Source organism: Micropterus dolomieu, linkage group LG08 (genome assembly GCF_021292245.1).
Source record: "Micropterus dolomieu isolate WLL.071019.BEF.003 ecotype Adirondacks linkage group LG08, ASM2129224v1, whole genome shotgun sequence".
Lineage (NCBI taxonomy): Eukaryota > Metazoa > Chordata > Actinopteri > Centrarchiformes > Centrarchidae > Micropterus > Micropterus dolomieu.
The window spans coordinates 19,536,121-19,552,800 of NC_060157.1; the positions used below are offsets into that span (position 1 = coordinate 19,536,121).

At 40.3% G+C, this 16,680-nt stretch overlaps 2 protein-coding genes across 4 annotated transcripts; both read left to right on the plus strand.

The window, feature by feature from the left end:
* Positions 1–1,947: 1,947 nt before the first annotated feature.
* On the plus strand, positions 1,948–6,050 carry sypl2b (synaptophysin-like 2b). Of its 2 annotated transcripts, XM_046057370.1 has the most exons (6): positions 1,948–2,113; positions 2,260–2,337; positions 3,554–3,672; positions 3,820–4,024; positions 4,453–4,653; positions 4,750–6,050. In XM_046057370.1, the coding sequence occupies exons 1-6, from the start codon at positions 2,096–2,098 to the stop codon at positions 4,870–4,872; spliced, it is 744 nt and encodes a 247-aa protein (XP_045913326.1). In that variant the 5' UTR covers positions 1,948–2,095; the 3' UTR covers positions 4,873–6,050. The 2 variants fall into 2 exon arrangements, with proteins under 2 accessions (XP_045913326.1, XP_045913327.1); XM_046057371.1 differs by lacking the exons at positions 1,948–2,113; positions 2,260–2,337 and adding an exon at positions 2,392–2,523.
* Positions 6,051–8,061: 2,011 nt separating this feature from the next.
* On the plus strand, positions 8,062–13,528 carry atxn7l2b (ataxin 7-like 2b). 2 transcript variants are annotated; one of them, XM_046056400.1, is made up of 10 exons: positions 8,062–8,225; positions 8,869–8,940; positions 9,074–9,389; positions 9,799–10,040; positions 10,232–10,314; positions 10,521–10,732; positions 11,266–11,443; positions 11,763–11,884; positions 12,360–13,050; positions 13,236–13,528. In XM_046056400.1, the coding sequence occupies exons 1-9, from the start codon at positions 8,129–8,131 to the stop codon at positions 13,045–13,047; spliced, it is 2,010 nt and encodes a 669-aa protein (XP_045912356.1). In that variant the 5' UTR covers positions 8,062–8,128; the 3' UTR covers positions 13,048–13,050; positions 13,236–13,528. The 2 variants fall into 2 exon arrangements, with proteins under 2 accessions (XP_045912356.1, XP_045912355.1); XM_046056399.1 differs by having other exon boundaries at positions 8,063–8,225; positions 11,263–11,443.
* Positions 13,529–16,680: the final 3,152 nt, after the last annotated feature.

Consider the following 16,680-nt stretch of genomic DNA (forward strand, 5'->3'; position numbering starts at 1 on the left):
TCTGTTAGGATGAGGACTGTGCCTTTCTACAAGGTCCCAGATTTTCCTTTTTGGCTGCATGGTGTGTTGAGAGAAAGTAGGCAAATCAAGGGATGGAACTAAGTGTACCTACATTTCCCTGCTTACCAAACCCAAGAATGAGCATTTCCATTGACACAAACTTAGGGAATTAAGTACAACCGGTGTGTGAATGAGATCATATGACACTGATGGGATTCATGGGAAACACATACCTGGTTTTGTAAAAAAAAAAAAAAAAAAAAAAAAAAAGGACTAAAAATTCCTAGTTTAATACTAATAATGCTCATGTAGTCTCTATTGAAACGGCGACCTCTAGTGAAAAGTAATTGCCATTACTGTGCACTCACTGTTTCCACCCAGAGTACTTTTGGGATACTCTGATTTTAGGTGGATTTTAACATATGTAGAGTTACAGTTTGTAAAAATAGATATAATTAAAGATAGCCCTACATTATTTATTTATTGTTATGTATACATATTTTTTCCTGACATTTTAACTTACCGGTATATTTTTTAATGCCTACTGCGGAGTTGTCACATCCCATGTCACAAGATTTTCTCTGTTCTGGATGATGCAATGTTATTCGGTGCATATAACAAACAAAATTACTTTTTGACTTTTTGACATAACAGAATAATAAGCTGAATAATTCAAGCATTTGACTTTTACCATTTGGAAGGAAATGTTTGCACTTCACCTTTTTCGAAGCAGCTTGATGTATTTTGTTTCTTTTCACCCATCATTGTCATTATGATCTTGATTATTTAACAAAAGTATAATATACAAAGTTGTTGTTGGGCCCCGACAGACCCCCTACACATCTCCTGAATTCTGTGCATTGTGTCACCTGTCACCTCCATGACAATATGCTTTAATTATGCACCCAGAGACCCAGAAGCCAACTAGTACTTGTCTTGTATAAAAAGTGGCCCCAGGTTTGCAATGTGTCATTTTATGGTAATTTGATTGAGCAAAACTTGATTTAGGCATGCACACTATGTGAAGACGATATAAACTAAAATAACCAATGTACAAGACAAAAATAGAAAATAATGCAGAACCAAATGCAAATTCTGATCAAAATCAATTCATCTAATTGTTTGCAACTAATTGACACGCAATAAATCTGGAGCTTTGGGGGCTCTTGATGTTCACTATCCTTGTATAATACTCAGTCTCAAATTATGCATTTAAAAATTAAAATATCCATTATGTAAGATGAACACTGTAATGAGCACTGCCATGTACATATATCACAATCACAATCTTTATTGGCCAAGTATGTTGACACACATGGGAATTTCACTCTCAGTTCTCAGTAGCTTTCAATACACATGCATACAGATACTACAAGATATCAAGCTAAACAAATACAGTATAAGCAAACATAAACATATAACTGTTATATGCAAGAGATGTCTATATATAGGTCACATTACTACAACAGTATATACAGGGTTATGTACAAGTACGCTAGTGCAAGTGTGCATGACAATGCGTAAATAAGAATGTGTATACAGTATAAAATTATAAAAGCTAAATACTGTAGGCCTACAAGCACAGTAAATGAGTAAATTAGTTCCACTTTGACTATCTACAACATTAAATGCTGCTTACATATCAATACATTAGTAATAATCAAGCGAAATAATAACTATCCAATGGTATTTCTTTATTCTTTTATACAAGGCCCATTCTGCAAAATGAGTAGACCTACTTTTAATTTTGATACTTAATATAACTATTTACTGCGTTCACAAAATGTTCTGGACATTTCTTCCATTGTTGCAAATATCAAACTATTAGAACAGCTTACATAATCTGAAATATAAGTACTTAAACACAGACTCAAACATACAAGCAATGAATTCATAACCACATTTAAATACCACATTTCAGCACTTTGAACCTCTCTGTGCAGCAGCGCCCCTGTCGACGTCAGTGATCACGTGTCCTCTACTACGATTCGCTGAAGTTGGAGAAAAGTTTGACAAGCCCGAGGACAGCTGCAAAAGTCAAAGGACAGGAGGCACATAATCGATACCAACGGCCCTTTTTTTATCCGGACAAACGATGGGATCTGTCGCCCAGGTAACGGCCCTGACAGGAAGAGTGATCAGAGTTTATGGCGCATCATGATTGGACACTTTTTTGCAAACACACCTATCCGCGTGTGAATTACTCCGCAGTATAACGGCTTTAGTTTTTCCTTACATTGTATCTTTATTTCTCATCAGAAAGTGCTGACTTCGGGATTCAGTCTTGACTTAGGACCTCTGAAAGAGCCTTTGGCATTCATCCGTGTGCTAGAATGGGTAACTTTACGTCTTTTCAATTTATTTTCTGTGGTAAGTTACCATATGGCCAATGGCGGAGTGTCTTCTACATGAACTGTTCATCCCTGGTTTCAAAAAATATCTTGCAAATTGATTACGCTGTTTGTCGTGTGACCCACTCCGCGCCTGAAGAAGCTGCAACTCCTCTAAGCTGTTTCAAAAATGGTATGCACGGTAGCTCAGGGAGCGTTTATCCGTCTATGTCTATCAGATTAGCACATCAAAATGTCAGCCTATAAATCGCTAGTTATATGTGCTCAAACTCCAAGCTAATCCGTGTTAGCATGTTCAGTTTAGCACCTGCAGTTAATTATGTATCTAATAGTGTGAAACACTGTATTTGTTTAATAACCGTTATGGTTGATATTCTGCTTGATAACATTATTTTTATTATTATTATTATTATTATTGCCATTATAATTATCTTTTGCAATTACTTATACTTTATTGAATTTCACAGTTTAGGCCTATACATTCCCACCCACAATGAACAGTTCACAACATTGTATACATGTAGGCCTACATCAAAGTGTACACAACGAAATATCATGTTTTAGGCACTAAGTACACTCATAATTGCTAATACTATTGGGAGAGCTTTGAAAATAGCCTTCCAGCACCCTCCACAGAGCCAGAACATCTTCTTGCATCTGCAGATTTACATCTGTCACATATGGGGTTCATTTGCGGGGCTATCTTAGCTAGTTTAGATTTGGAGAGGTGCGCCCAGTGTACAACTTTAAATCGGATCAGAGAGTGTCCAGCCCACATAGAGGAGAAGTGAACTCTTTCCAAAATCGTAGCAGAAATTCCCTTATTGATTGTAGTTTGAAGGTCTTGAAGGTCCTGTTGGGTTAGAAGACATGCTATCAATCATTTTGTTCGAAAGTTTATTGTGAACATTCCTAAGCAAATATTCATGTTTTTACTTTTACTATTTAGGTATTGTTATGGATAAAACATTGTATTTTCAGTATATGGCTACTCCTTTAACTACTACTGTATGCTTTTAAATTTAAGGACATGGTTCTGCTGTGACACCATTCACAGTGATGGGCCCCTGTGATTAAGATGAGGATTTCCTGTCGAAAGTGTATTGCATAACGTGTGTGTGTACTACTACTTGATCAGCACCCTGTCCTGTACATCCTCATATGCCAACGTGTCTCGCTTTATCTACCACCTGTGGCTGCAGGTGTTCTCCATATTTGCCTTTGCGACGACTGGAGGTTACAGCGGTACAACCAGCATCAACATCCAGTGCCATGGGAGTGCCATTCAAGAAGTAACGGCAGACTTTAACTACCCATTCAGGTGTGTGCGTGTGCGTGTGCGTGTGTGTGTGTGTGTGTGTGTGTGTGAGCCAACGCAAACAGTCTCACACCCTTTTACAGTGTGGAACGAGTGTGTTTACTTTTAGGGTTGTCATAATAACAAAATATGCTATCTGTGTTTACACAGGTTGATGGAGCATCCGTATAATGTCCCAACTTGCTTAATCAATCAAACTACCACCACCGTTTACTATCTGACTGGAGACCACAGATCCTCTGCACAGTTTTACGTCTGTATTGGAGTGTTTGCCTTTCTCTACAGCACTGCCACACTGGTCCTCTACTTGGGCTACAATCACATATATAGAGAATCTAGTCGTGGCCCCGTTGTTGTAAGTTGTCCAGATTCTGCATATTTTTTGTTGTTTTGGTGAAATGATTGTGCTTAGCCAGGGCTTCCTCTCAGTCTATACATTGCTTAAAAATAGAGCGAGCTGAAATGACACGGTGTTAAATACTTAAATAGTGTTGAATGTATCCATGTAGTTTTATCTGTGCAAGGGCAAGCAATATTTATAATATAATACTTTGTGTGTAAAATTTTGCATCTGACATCAGCTGCTGGATTTCCACCTCATCTTGGAATCCAACTGGAGGTCAGAGACAGTGCATTTAACAGAGTAGTGTGAATGAAACAGTGGGAAGGGTGTGGTTTTTCAAGCAACTAAGGAACATGCTGACTGTCCAAGAACGCTCCTTGAGTGAAGCTACCTCTGTGGTCGCTTTAAATGTTTTATACTGATAATTATTCTTCTCTAAGGACCTGCTGGTGACTGCGGCCTTTGCCTTCTTGTGGTTGGCATCATCTTCTGCTTGGGCTAAAGGCTTGTCCGATGTGAAGTGGGCCACCAGTCCTTCAACCATTCTTAATTATATTGATATTTGCAAGGTTGGCAGCAGCAGCAACAACAAGTGTTCTCCAGGTGCTGTCCCTCACATGGGCCGACTAAACGCCTCTGTGGTGAGTTGTATGCAAATTATTCTTTTTCAAACATGCTTAAACTTGTGTGTACAACCACAGCCTGGGATATTTGACTTATGTCTTATTCTTTGGCAGATCTTTGGATTTCTTAACCTCATCCTGTGGGGTGGCAACTGCTGGTTCATTTATAAGGAAACACATTTCCACAAATCAGCCAACCAGCCTGCAGATGTGGAAGGGGGAGTTAGGCCTTCATAACCACCCAGCTTCCTCATTTCACAATTGTCTAACATGTAGTGTTACTGAGTGAGTCGTTTCGGTACTAATCATTCAAAGATGAATCCTGTCGAATGCAAGGTATACATCTCTAAAACTGACTGCTTCTTTTTTGCTCTGTATTAGTTTTATATTTAGGGCTGTATTATCTCAAATACATTTCAGAAAGGAACTAAAACGTGATATTTTCACAGTCAAAATCAATATGGGAAATTGCAGCAGTCAAAAATGTTATTCTCATAGATGCTCAGTTTGCATGTTTTTACATATTCATGCACAAGTATCTAACTGCCCCTTATCTGAAATGCAACTGCGGATGTGGACTGTACAGCCTTGTTGATGATAAATCAAAATGACACTTAATTTTGTCAACCTGTTAACTGCCATCTGTACCGCACATCATTCTGCCATCAACATTTACAAACAAACAAACAAAAATACTCAGGGCTATTGAGTGTATGAATTACAAAATACCTAATAAATAGTAAATATTGTGCCTTAATTATTAACACAAGTCAGTGCAATCATAAAACAGCAATAGGCATAAAAAGTGAAGTTCCAATGAATTCATGTTAAATAGTTCATTGGAAAAATAATTCCGTTGCCAATATGAGATTATTAATGATCTTTTTTTGTGTTACATTGCACCTCATCACCTCAACTATGTAAGGCTAGATTTGCTGTTTTAGCCTAGCACCTGAATATAATGTTGAATGTAGTTGATTTATCCATTTAGAGCATGTTTGCTCTTTTATGAATTTTACATTTAAAATTATTACACTTTTATTAGGTAGAATTTGTGATCTGTTTCCTGAAAAGGACGTGTTTGTTTTTTGAACAAATATCTAAACGAAGGAATTACCCCAGAAAACTCCTGTACTTTCAACTGTATAGCTGTAGCTAGTTGTTGGCTGCTGATATCTAACCTTTTTTTTTATATTTTCTTGCTTTGCCTGGCTTCTACCTCCTCTTTATTACAAGGAAAGGCAAGATGTGTTTCTCTATTACTGCCAATATTATGATTTCCTACTTTGATTGACCCTTTCTTGATCCACCACTGTAATAAAGTGTCACATAGATGAGACTGGTGTTCCTATTACAGTGCAGGAAGATGCTTTGTGAACATGAAATGCCATTCGTCATTAAAAGGAAGAGCTGGATATGTTGTTATGCGTCTGATTTTGATGCCTGATCGTTTCACTGGAGGTGGCACACATACTGTGCATTTTTTAATCACCAAGAAAAAGATTCAAAAAGTAGACCGTAATCAGTCATGCCACACTTCCTGATTCACTTGGTTTGAAGAGCTGATGTCTGAACTATTAATTTGTTCTTCAGTGTGACACTCACTAGGTGGCATTCATGCTGCTTCTACCAGACATCATCTGCTGCTGACACAAACCTGTATCTGAGCAGAAAAATACTTGACATTTTTACATTTTTAATCAGAGATTTATTTTGTGGTAGTGGCTGCTGTAAAGCAAATATTTCCTAAAAATCCTGCAAGGAAGCTGCAGTTAAAATTTAATCTGTGGCATGTACAAGGAAAGATGCAACAGCCCCTGCCACCTTAAGAGTCACATGCACTGTCAGTTATAGTGTCTGGATTTATTTGGGTAGTAATTAAACAGAGTTTAATATTATAGATAGTCTGTTAGTAATATGTGCTAGGGATCTTAACTGTGAAAAATGTATAATGACTATACACACACACAGAATGTGCAATAGTTATAAGCAGGTGAGGGAAAACTGCTGTAAGGTAAGAAAGCTCCAAAATAGACATAATAGATAATATTCATCAGTTAACAAAATGCAGAGCGAGTGAACAGAAGAAAATTCAAAATTGACTATATTTGGTGCTGACCATCCTTTGCCTTTAAAACAGCATTTTCTTCTAGGTACACTTGCACATAGTGTTTGAGGGAACCCGCCAAGGAAAGTTGGCCCAAACATCTTGGAGAACATCCCATAGTCAATTCTTCTGTGGATTTAAGCAGCCTCAGTTGCTTTGCTCTCTTCATGTATTCCCAGACAGAGTCATGATGAGATCAGGGCTTTTAGTGGACTATACTATTGCTCTCTGGACTCTTTGTTCTTCTTCATGCTGAAGACAGTTCTCAATGCTCTATGTTTGGGGTTGTTGTCTTGCTGCAGAATAAATTTAGGGCCAATCAGATGCCTCCTTGATTGCATGATGAATAAATATCTGCCTTCACTTCTCAGCATTGAGGAGACCATAAATTCTGACCAAATCCCCAACTTGCAAGGAACCTACACCATGCTTCACTGTTGCCTGCAGACACTCATTTTTGTACCGCTCTCCAGCCCTTCGACAAACAAAGTGCCGTCTGCTGCAGCCAAATATTTAAAATTTTGACTTATCAGTCCAGAGCACCTGCTGCCAGTTTTCTGCACCCCAGTTCCTGTATTTTCATGCATAGTTGAGTCGCTTGGCCTTGTTTCCATGAAGGCCACTTCTGACCAGACTTCTCCAGACAGTAGATGGGTGTACCAGGGAAACTGTTTTCAGCAGCTCTGAGCTGATGGCACTGCTGAACGTCTCCCAATCACAAAGGGAAATAAGCATGATGTGTCCTTCATCTGCTGCAGTAAGTTTCTTTGGCCGACCACTACTGTCATCAGCGTTGCACGTTTGCTGTGCTCAAACTTGCTGGTGTATGATTTTTAACAGTAAGCTGTCAAGTTGTTTCAGTAAATAATTGTGTTTCAACCTACATATTGAATTGGTGACCATTAGCACCTGTTTGGTATAACTGTTTAATCATACACCTGAGGATATGCCTACAAAATCCCTGACTGTGTGTAGGTAAGGTTGGTCGCAAATACTGATTTGATTTAGATTTTTCTTCTGTTCACTCACTTTGCATTTTGTAAATTGATAAATATAATATAATTAATATAGGCTATTAACTTTCTTATACAGTATTTTCCCCACACCTGCCTAAAACTCTTGCACAGCAGGATACTGTATGTGTGTGTGTATAACGTTACAGGCTACAGTAAGTGTGTAAGTATATAGCCTATGTGTATAACATTATCACGTGTATATGTAAAATACAGTTACACTGAGATAAACCTTTCTAACAACTACTTCCTCGGTCGTTAATATGGCGCTATTTGTACACGGCCACACGTTTTGCCACGGCCGCGAGCTTTGTGACGCGGATGTGAGGCGCATGAACTGACGGTATCACCTCGTGAACGCGCAAGAGCAGCAATGGCCGCTTTACATCGGCGAAATCCTAATCTCGACGATTTTGTCGGATTAAACTGGAGTTGTTGGATAGATAGGGTGAATATTTTACCATCTGACGGTGAGTCACATTCCCTCCCCCAGACCTGGTTTTCATCATGTTACAGTGACAATGTCCTGTGATTTATTTTTTGTTACATACACATAGAGCGGCATAAAGGGCAACCCAAACAAAAGACCCTCTGGGTCCTAGTGCAGGGTGAGTTTGCTAAGAATGGTAACTGGCAACAAACAAAAAACACATTTAAATGTTTGTCTCTAACGAATATAGTGATCAAACATCGGTGTAAATACAACGCGAACGGCGTACCTGTGGACAGATAAAGGAACCGTTAGCGTTAGCCTGTTATGCTAAGTTACTGTCACATCAAACACAACAACACTACTTAAGAAGGATTTATCTAACGTTAGTTTGCTAACAGCAAAATTTACCAGCCAACAGAGCTGCGACTGGACCAGATAACAATGGGGTTGCTGGCAGTGGGTGTATGATTGGAGAAGTTTCAAGAATGAAGTTTTATCTGGATTACTAAGTAAAACCCGGCGAAACATCCGCAAATCTGTTACAGTGGTTTATATGACACCGGATTTTACATAACACAGCTTAGATATCCAGATATCTCAGTGAACCTGCTTCTTGGATAGGGTTACAGAAATGCTTCAACCCAATATTTCATGCTGACCGTTTTTGCCTTTTAATGCAGCTGGGTCTAATGTTGAAGACAGCAGCAAGTATGGGAGGAACCGCTCTGAGACCATGGCCCTCAGGAAAGAAGGTGAAAACCATCATAAAACTCACTAACTCTGGGTGCATTTGGGAACCCATTAAGTTACCTCAAGTTGATGTATCAAGAAATGACTTTCACTTTAACTCTTTTATTCTCTACTGTTTTGCATTCTCCTCTACAGACATGCACATATATGGTCACTGCCCAGCACATGATGAGATCTCTCTGGTGGTGTGCAGCCACTGTGGCCAGGTGGTGAAACCTCAAGCCTTTGAGAAGCACTGTGAGAGGCGGCATGGTCCTCTCATTAAGATGTGTGGCCAGTCATCAACATTGGCTCCACAGCAGCAACCTCGTCCTGGCCGCCCTCCCGTAAATCTGTCCTCCTCAAGACCGAGACAGAAGGATGACAGCTGTCATGAAGCCAGTGCCCCCTCCTCAGCAGCAATACCTGTCCACCAGCACAAGCTTACCAAGACCAAGAAGGAGGCATTGAGGTACCTCGTAACAACACAGGAAAAGTGTGCTTTTTTGAAACTGCAACTAGAGCAGTAGGAAGACAGATGTGGGTACAACAATTGTTAGTGTGTATGATGGAGGTTAAAAAAGAACCAAATGTGTTTAGGATTAGAGTCGACATTGAATACAATAACTCTCTTTGTTTATTTATTTAAGTGATACGTCACTGACCAAATTGGCAGAGCTTCAAGGAACCCACATCCACAAAGACTTACATTTAGCAAACAAAATGAAATGCTGAGAAATGTGAACCCAGTTAGAAACTGTCTTAATTTTCATGTCATTTGGGACTTGTACAAACCTGAATTCTGTTTCTAATTTGCAAGCCTGACTTGCATGACTCTTTTAAATTAATACTGAAGACTACATCTCTAACTACCTCTGCAGTTTTACATCAGTGGAGAAGTTCCCTCAGGAAAACCCTCCCCTTCCACACCACTCCTCCCCCACGCCTCGCCCCAGGGTTCTTCCGTGGCACGTAGGACCCCTGCCCCCTGGCCACTCTTCTTCCTACACTTCTCTGTCAGAGAGACCCTCTGTGCAGAAGCCCACAGCTGGGCAGTCCATTGACTCTCGCAGTCCTCCGCGGGGAACGAGAACCTACAGTCGGATGTACAAAAACATCAGCAGTAAGTCTGCTGTTTATAGTGTATTAGCCTGGGAATGATATTTTGTAAGTTGCAGTATTTGCTTAGTTAGATTGTATGGAGAAATGTTGTCTATTATTATTTTGTTTTGAAAAATTTATCATATAGTCTTTGTCATCAGTCTGTGTCCTGCTGTTTCTCACTGACTACTGTGTTTGCTTTCTTTCCCATAGAGAAAGAATGTGACCTGAACAAACACTGCAGAGTTCTGGATCCGGAAAGGACGAAGCTGTGCAGCCGGGAGCTTACATGCAATGTAAACTCTCAGTGCCTTGTCATGACCTTTTTTATTCAGTACTGTTACCAATATCTTCTATCTTGTTCTATATTAACAGATGTATTCTTCTTTTGTCTTTGTCTTTTGAGGTTACATTTGTTATTCAGAAAAATGAAAGAGTTTCTCTTTTTTTTCAGGAGATGTGATGTAATGCCTCTTCTTTTCTCCCATGTCTTTCTACACAGACTGATTCCATCCACCAGCAGCAGAAAACAATGGGACGGACTAAGACATTTGATCAGTTGGCAGTGGAGCAGAGAGCTGCTTGTGCAGGTCGACATGTGGAGCAGCTTCTCGTCAAGTCAAAAGACATAGAGCAACATTTGGAAGCGTTTGAAGAGAAAATAACAACTCGGGGCAGTAAATACAACTTAAACAGCAGCTGTCACATTCTCAGGTATGACAAATTAACAACAAATTAAATTTGATTCACAAAAATACCTCATGACCCTTACAAATTGTTGATGGAGATGATATTGTAAATCTCTGAATGGTGAGCTTAGATAAACACGGCCACAATGAAATGAAAGCTAAATAACATAATTGCATATTACAAATTCATAATTACAATTACAGTGTCACGCAGCGATGCAGAGTGAGGGCATATTGCAGAACTGCAGATCTCCAAATGTACATCTGGTTACGTTTAGGTCACAGCTAGATTGCAACCAAACTGTACTTACACCCGTTTTCATTAGAGTTTTTCATTTTGCACCATAATGAGTTGACACAGCTGATAGTGAAAGTTACAAGCATACAAAACAAACGATGATTGTGTTGATTAGACATAACGTTTAATTAGAAAAATACATGTTCTGAATGCCTGCGACCCGACCACGGATAGGCGGATGAAGATGGATGGATGGATGTTCTGAATGGTAATGTTGGAGATTATCATTCAGATAGTACCGTCTTTTGCCTTCAAAGCAGGTCTAAGGATCCTTCAGACATCTTTCCAGAGGAGGAAGGCGACAGCTCTGTGGAAGCGGAGGTACAGCCTCCGTATCCCTTCAACCAGAGCCTGCTGTCAAGTGATGAGAGTGAAGACGGTGAGCAGGAGGGAGCCTCAGATCTGCCTGCGACACCCTGGCACCCCAAACCTCTCGGGGTGAGTGCAGAAACATACAGAAGCACAGTAGCGGACAGTAGATTGGGATATCTATCATAGGCCTTCAGACATGTTCAAAAATAGTTTTGTATGATTGTTTTAAGAGGAAAATATTTATTTTTAAGCAGTTGGATAGATTTAGAGAGTGAAAGCACAATTCAGTTTATTTTTCTCAGTTGAAATTTCAAAAAGGGGGTGGGGGTCAATGCATTTCACTATGAATTGTTTTTAAAATCATTGTTGTCAGCAGTGGAAATGAGCACCTCCCCAAAGGACACATGAACGTGTCTATATTTATAAAACGGTTTCTGTTCTGTAGCTATGCACTTTTGGATGCCGCACATTGGGTTGCAGCATCTTCACCTTCGACCGACGTTGGCACCACCTGCGGTTTGCCCTCAGTGCCATGTTGGAGCGCCATGTCGGCACACATTTGTGGAAGTGAGTACCACTACTCTATACTTGTCACCTTTTTGAGCACGGCAAGGTGAAGAAAAGAGTCAGTTGGCGACTCAGAATCCAGTATCCGCTCTTCAGCTCAATCTGGTTTCTTTCCTGCAGGAATAAATTAAGTTAAGTGATAAATACCTTTTTTAAACAAAATGTATAGTGCATTGCTAATTAAATTGTTTTTAATCATCTGATAAGAAAATAGGTTAAGGATCCCAGAAATAAAACATTTGAAGAGGATGGTGGGATTCATTTTATTGACAAGTGACTTGGTTTTCATTATATCAACAGACTTTAGTGTACTTGCCTACTTCAAGTGTTTAATGGAGAGTTCAGGACTTAAGCAGGTAGTTGTGCAGGGATCTTAGCTAACATTTGGGAGGATCAGCTTGCTTTCAGGATTGCTTTCATTTCCATGAAATACAGAAACTCTAATCAGCTTCATGTTTGTCCTTTTAACTTACAGGAAAATGCCCCAATCATCAGGTCTCAGGTCACGTCATGTCACGCCTCCAACTGTAGGGTCACCTGTCAGGACTGGGGCCAGACCTTCCAAATCCACTGGCTCCCTCAGCACTGAGTCTACCTCACAACAGGGAACCAAAAGCAGTCAGCACAATTCTCACAGTACCAAACCGCCTTCTTCCACCACCTCTGGGAGCCTTGGGCCTGGCCGACGGCGCAACCCTGTTGGCCGACCCAGCAAGGCTCAGCTGAGGGAGGTGGAGCTTATGCAAGATGCAAGCGCAGCACCGAGAGCTGCCAAGCTTTCACAGATCAGTGAGGAGAAATCTTCCAAATACATCAGGGAACCCCCCCTCCATGAGAAGGAACAGCCGCACTTACCCACCTCTCAAGGACCAGTAAATGGTACCTTTTCACACGGAAAGAAGCCATGTCCTCCTCTCCACCGCCCCCACCGCAGCAGAGGGAGGCCCCCAGGGATTCAGCAGAAGTTGGTGGGCTATGACCACAGGACTATTGCCCAAAAGCGTAAAAGCAGCAATGAGTCACAGGCCCTGAGCTCCTCACTATCCAGAACTTCCAAGTGTCAACGCTTGTCTTCCCCTTCCCGTTCGGGCCTCCTTGCCTGGAAGGGAGAGAATATCGGGGATGTGCTGGCTTGGGGTCTGGAGAAAAGGTCTGACTCCTAAAGTGTGAGTAGACTTGCTGGCTATGCAGTAGGTTCCATACCATTTTTTTTTTTTGTTGATGTGGATCTTTCCCTTTAGGCCTAAAAATGAATGGCACTGAACATGTACTTTATCTGAGCTCGAGTGTGTGTGAACAATAATGAATGCATTTGTGTGTGACAGTTGTTGTTTCCCTCTCATCTTCACAGCCAATGAAGAGGCCAGCCTTAAAAAGACCGCTTGGAGAAGAGTCGTGTGTGTGTGTGTGTGTGTGTGTGTGTGTGTGTGTGTGTGTCCTCATTTTTATGCACAGACATCAGGAATAAATATTTGTCTGCATATTACTGTATGTGTGTATTTAGCAAAATGTCTATTTTTCTATGAGACTAAATGTCTCAGTTTATTACCTGTGTAAGAATATAAAAATACCTCAATCTACCCATCATGCTGCTAAAATGAAATGTCATTTCATGGAAACACAATAAAATGTTCTTGAATCCTATGTCTGTTATTTTACTGTGGCTCTGTACTAATGGAGCATTAAAGATTGTAAATCTGCAGTTTCTCATTCATGTACTAAAACTATGAAAACTGACAGGCGTATTTGAAAGTTTTTCTGTAATTGCCACTTTGATCATTTTTGATTTTCTAACACCAGATGGTGCTATCTGCTCTTTGGAAGCAAGCTGTCAAGTGGTTGGCCAGAAAGCATTGTTTTGTTCCTGTTTAACCAGGTAAACACTATCAGTTCAGTTTTAGGCAGGTGTGGAAAAATGCTTTAAAGTAAGACTGTTTTCAAAAATAGACATGTCAATAGATTATATTTATCAATTAACAAAATGCAAAGTGAATGAACAGCAGCAGATAAGATCAGTATTTGGTGTTGACCACCCTTTGCTTTCAAAAACAGCATCAATTTTTCTAGGTACACTTAATACATAGTCTTTGAAGGAACTTGGCGGGTAGGTTGGCCCCTTGGAAAACTACCTTCTGTTTTGCTGTGGATTTAGCCTCTGTTGCTTCTCTCTCCCAGACAGACTCGATGTTGAGATGAGGGCACTGTGGGGGCCATACCATCACTTTCAGGACTCATTGTTCTTTACGCTGACCTTCGCTGTATGTGGGGTCGTCATGTTGCAGAATAAATTTGGGGGCAATCAGATGCCTCCCTGATTGTACTGCATGATGAGTAAGTATCTTCCTTCTCAGCACTGAGGAGACCATTAATTCTGATCAAATCCCCAACTGGTGCTGAGTTAATCGCTTGGCCTTGTTTCCACGTCAGAGGTTTGGCTTTTTGGACGCAAGTTTTCCATGAAGGGCCACTTCTTACCGGACTTCTCCAGACAGTGGATGGGTGTACCGGGGTCTAACTGTTTTAAGCAGCTCTGAGCTGATGGCACTGCGGAACATCTCCCAATCGTAAAGGGAAGTAAGCATGCTGTGTCTTTCATCTGCTGCAGTAAGTTTGATTGGCTGACTGACACTGCGACACCTCTGTGGTCCTCAACGTTGCCCCTTCTTTTTGTGCTACAATTAACCTCATTTGTGTGGCCATGTATATATACATACACACTGTATATATAGTACACAGTTGCAATCCAAATTATTAAATCCCCTTAACCTGCAACACAGTCAAGTGATGTGAATAAAATTTAATGAAAACTTTTGAACTATGGCCTTGGTAAACACTCAAAGAAAGTGTAAGAATACATATTTGAGTGCTTTTTGAGAACACAATGTTGAGCATACTAATAGTACAAGGCCTACAGGAAAAATTATTTTTTAAATCAGATTCAAATCCAGGGACTGAGACGGCCACTCTTGAACCATGCTTTGGTTTACTTGGCCGTATGCTTGGGATCATTTTCTTGCTGAAAAGCCCAATAATTACCAATCTTCAATTAACCCACTGAGGGCATCACATTCTTCTTCCAAAAGGCCTGGAGTTCCAAAGAATCTATGTAAGCCAGTCACATTAAGTTTACCAGCAAAACACCCCCACAACAGGACAGACCCACCTCCATGCTTGACTGTTAGGACGGCGTCCTTCTTGTCACATGCCTTGCCCTTCTTACACCAGACATCCTGTTGATCCATGGATCCAAACAGTCGCAGTTTGGTCTCATTACTCCACAAAACAGACTCCCAGAAATCTACAGACCTATCCATCATTTTTCTTGAATGTTCAAGTCGACTTCTCTTGTGCTTTTTGATCAAGAATGAAGTGCGGTGCCCTTGCTTATTTTGATTTGTTCTCATAGTCTGTACTGAGACTGTTGTTCCTGCCTTTATCAGGTCCTCCTACAAGTCTTTGGCAATAACATGAGGGGTTCTCTCAGGCGTTGTATACAAATGTCTTATTCCCCTTGGAGAAATGTTGCTCTTTCTTCCACATTTTATTATGCTGTTATGTTTCTAGTCATAGAAAGCAGTTAAAATTTGTCAACTCCTCTATTGTTATTATTTCTATTATAGTTTATAAAAGAAGTGGACAGTAAATGTCAATGTTTATATTGTTTACAGTAGTACACTACCTACTTTCATTCCTCCCACCATCCAAAGACATGCAGACTAGGTTAATTGGTGTCCCCGAAATTGTCCTTAGGCATGAATGTGAGTGTGAGTGGTTGTCTGTCTATGTGTGGCCCTGCGATGGACTGGCGACCTGTCCAGGGTGTACCCTGCCTTTCGCCCAATGTAAGCTGGGATTGGTTCCAGCCCCCCGCGCCCCTGTACACAGGATAAGCGGTTGATGATGGATGGATGGATGGATGGAAGGACTACCTACTTTCACCACTAGATGGAGTTAAACCATCAATGTTGCTCCTCAGAAATAAGCGGCATGATGAATCAATGGGTCCATGAGGTACCAGCCACAGATTTACAAGCAAATAACTACATGTTCAGAGTTAAAGATAATTTTTGGAAACAGTAGGAGACAGCAGTAAAATGGAGGCGGCACAAAATGTAAATCTTCATTGTTTATTAAGTCAAATGATCAGGATTCTTAATCTTTAATGCCTACTAGGTTGCACCTATCCTGCAGTCAGAGAAGCTCTTAAGCATACCATGCAAAGCCATTCCACTTAAGCTGTGAGACCTTTCAGGTTTAATGGCAGTGACCAACCAGCTTATCTTTGAAGTAGTGGTCAATAAACTCAGTGCTTTTAATGCTTAAAAGCTCAATTCTTGTGCTGTGGACACTTAGTAGCACACTGTTAAATCAGTGAGCTTTTAACCCCACCACCTCAAGGTGAAATTGCTACTACATAGTCAGATGAATGGAGATAGATGTGTGTGTCGGGCAATGAGACCACTTACTTTCCTTATCTGTGAGAAATAATCATTTAGGGAACCGTTAATGTGCAATTATAGGAAATAGCAAATGGCATGTGAGCTGCACAAATCTCAAACCAAAGATTTTGTCTTAATGATGCTGCAAATGTGAAAACCTTTAAAATGGAATTTTCACATCGTATTACATCAGAAGATAAAACTGACATAGTCCTGAGAAGATTTATTTATCCCGTCTTCAAATCCCATTGTGTGAAGAGATCTCTTGATTTTCCTACATCCGTTGCTTTTATAAAAAATATTCTTTGACCTTAGACAGAAAAGTTGTTGCTTTAATTGTCTTAAATTATCTGTTGG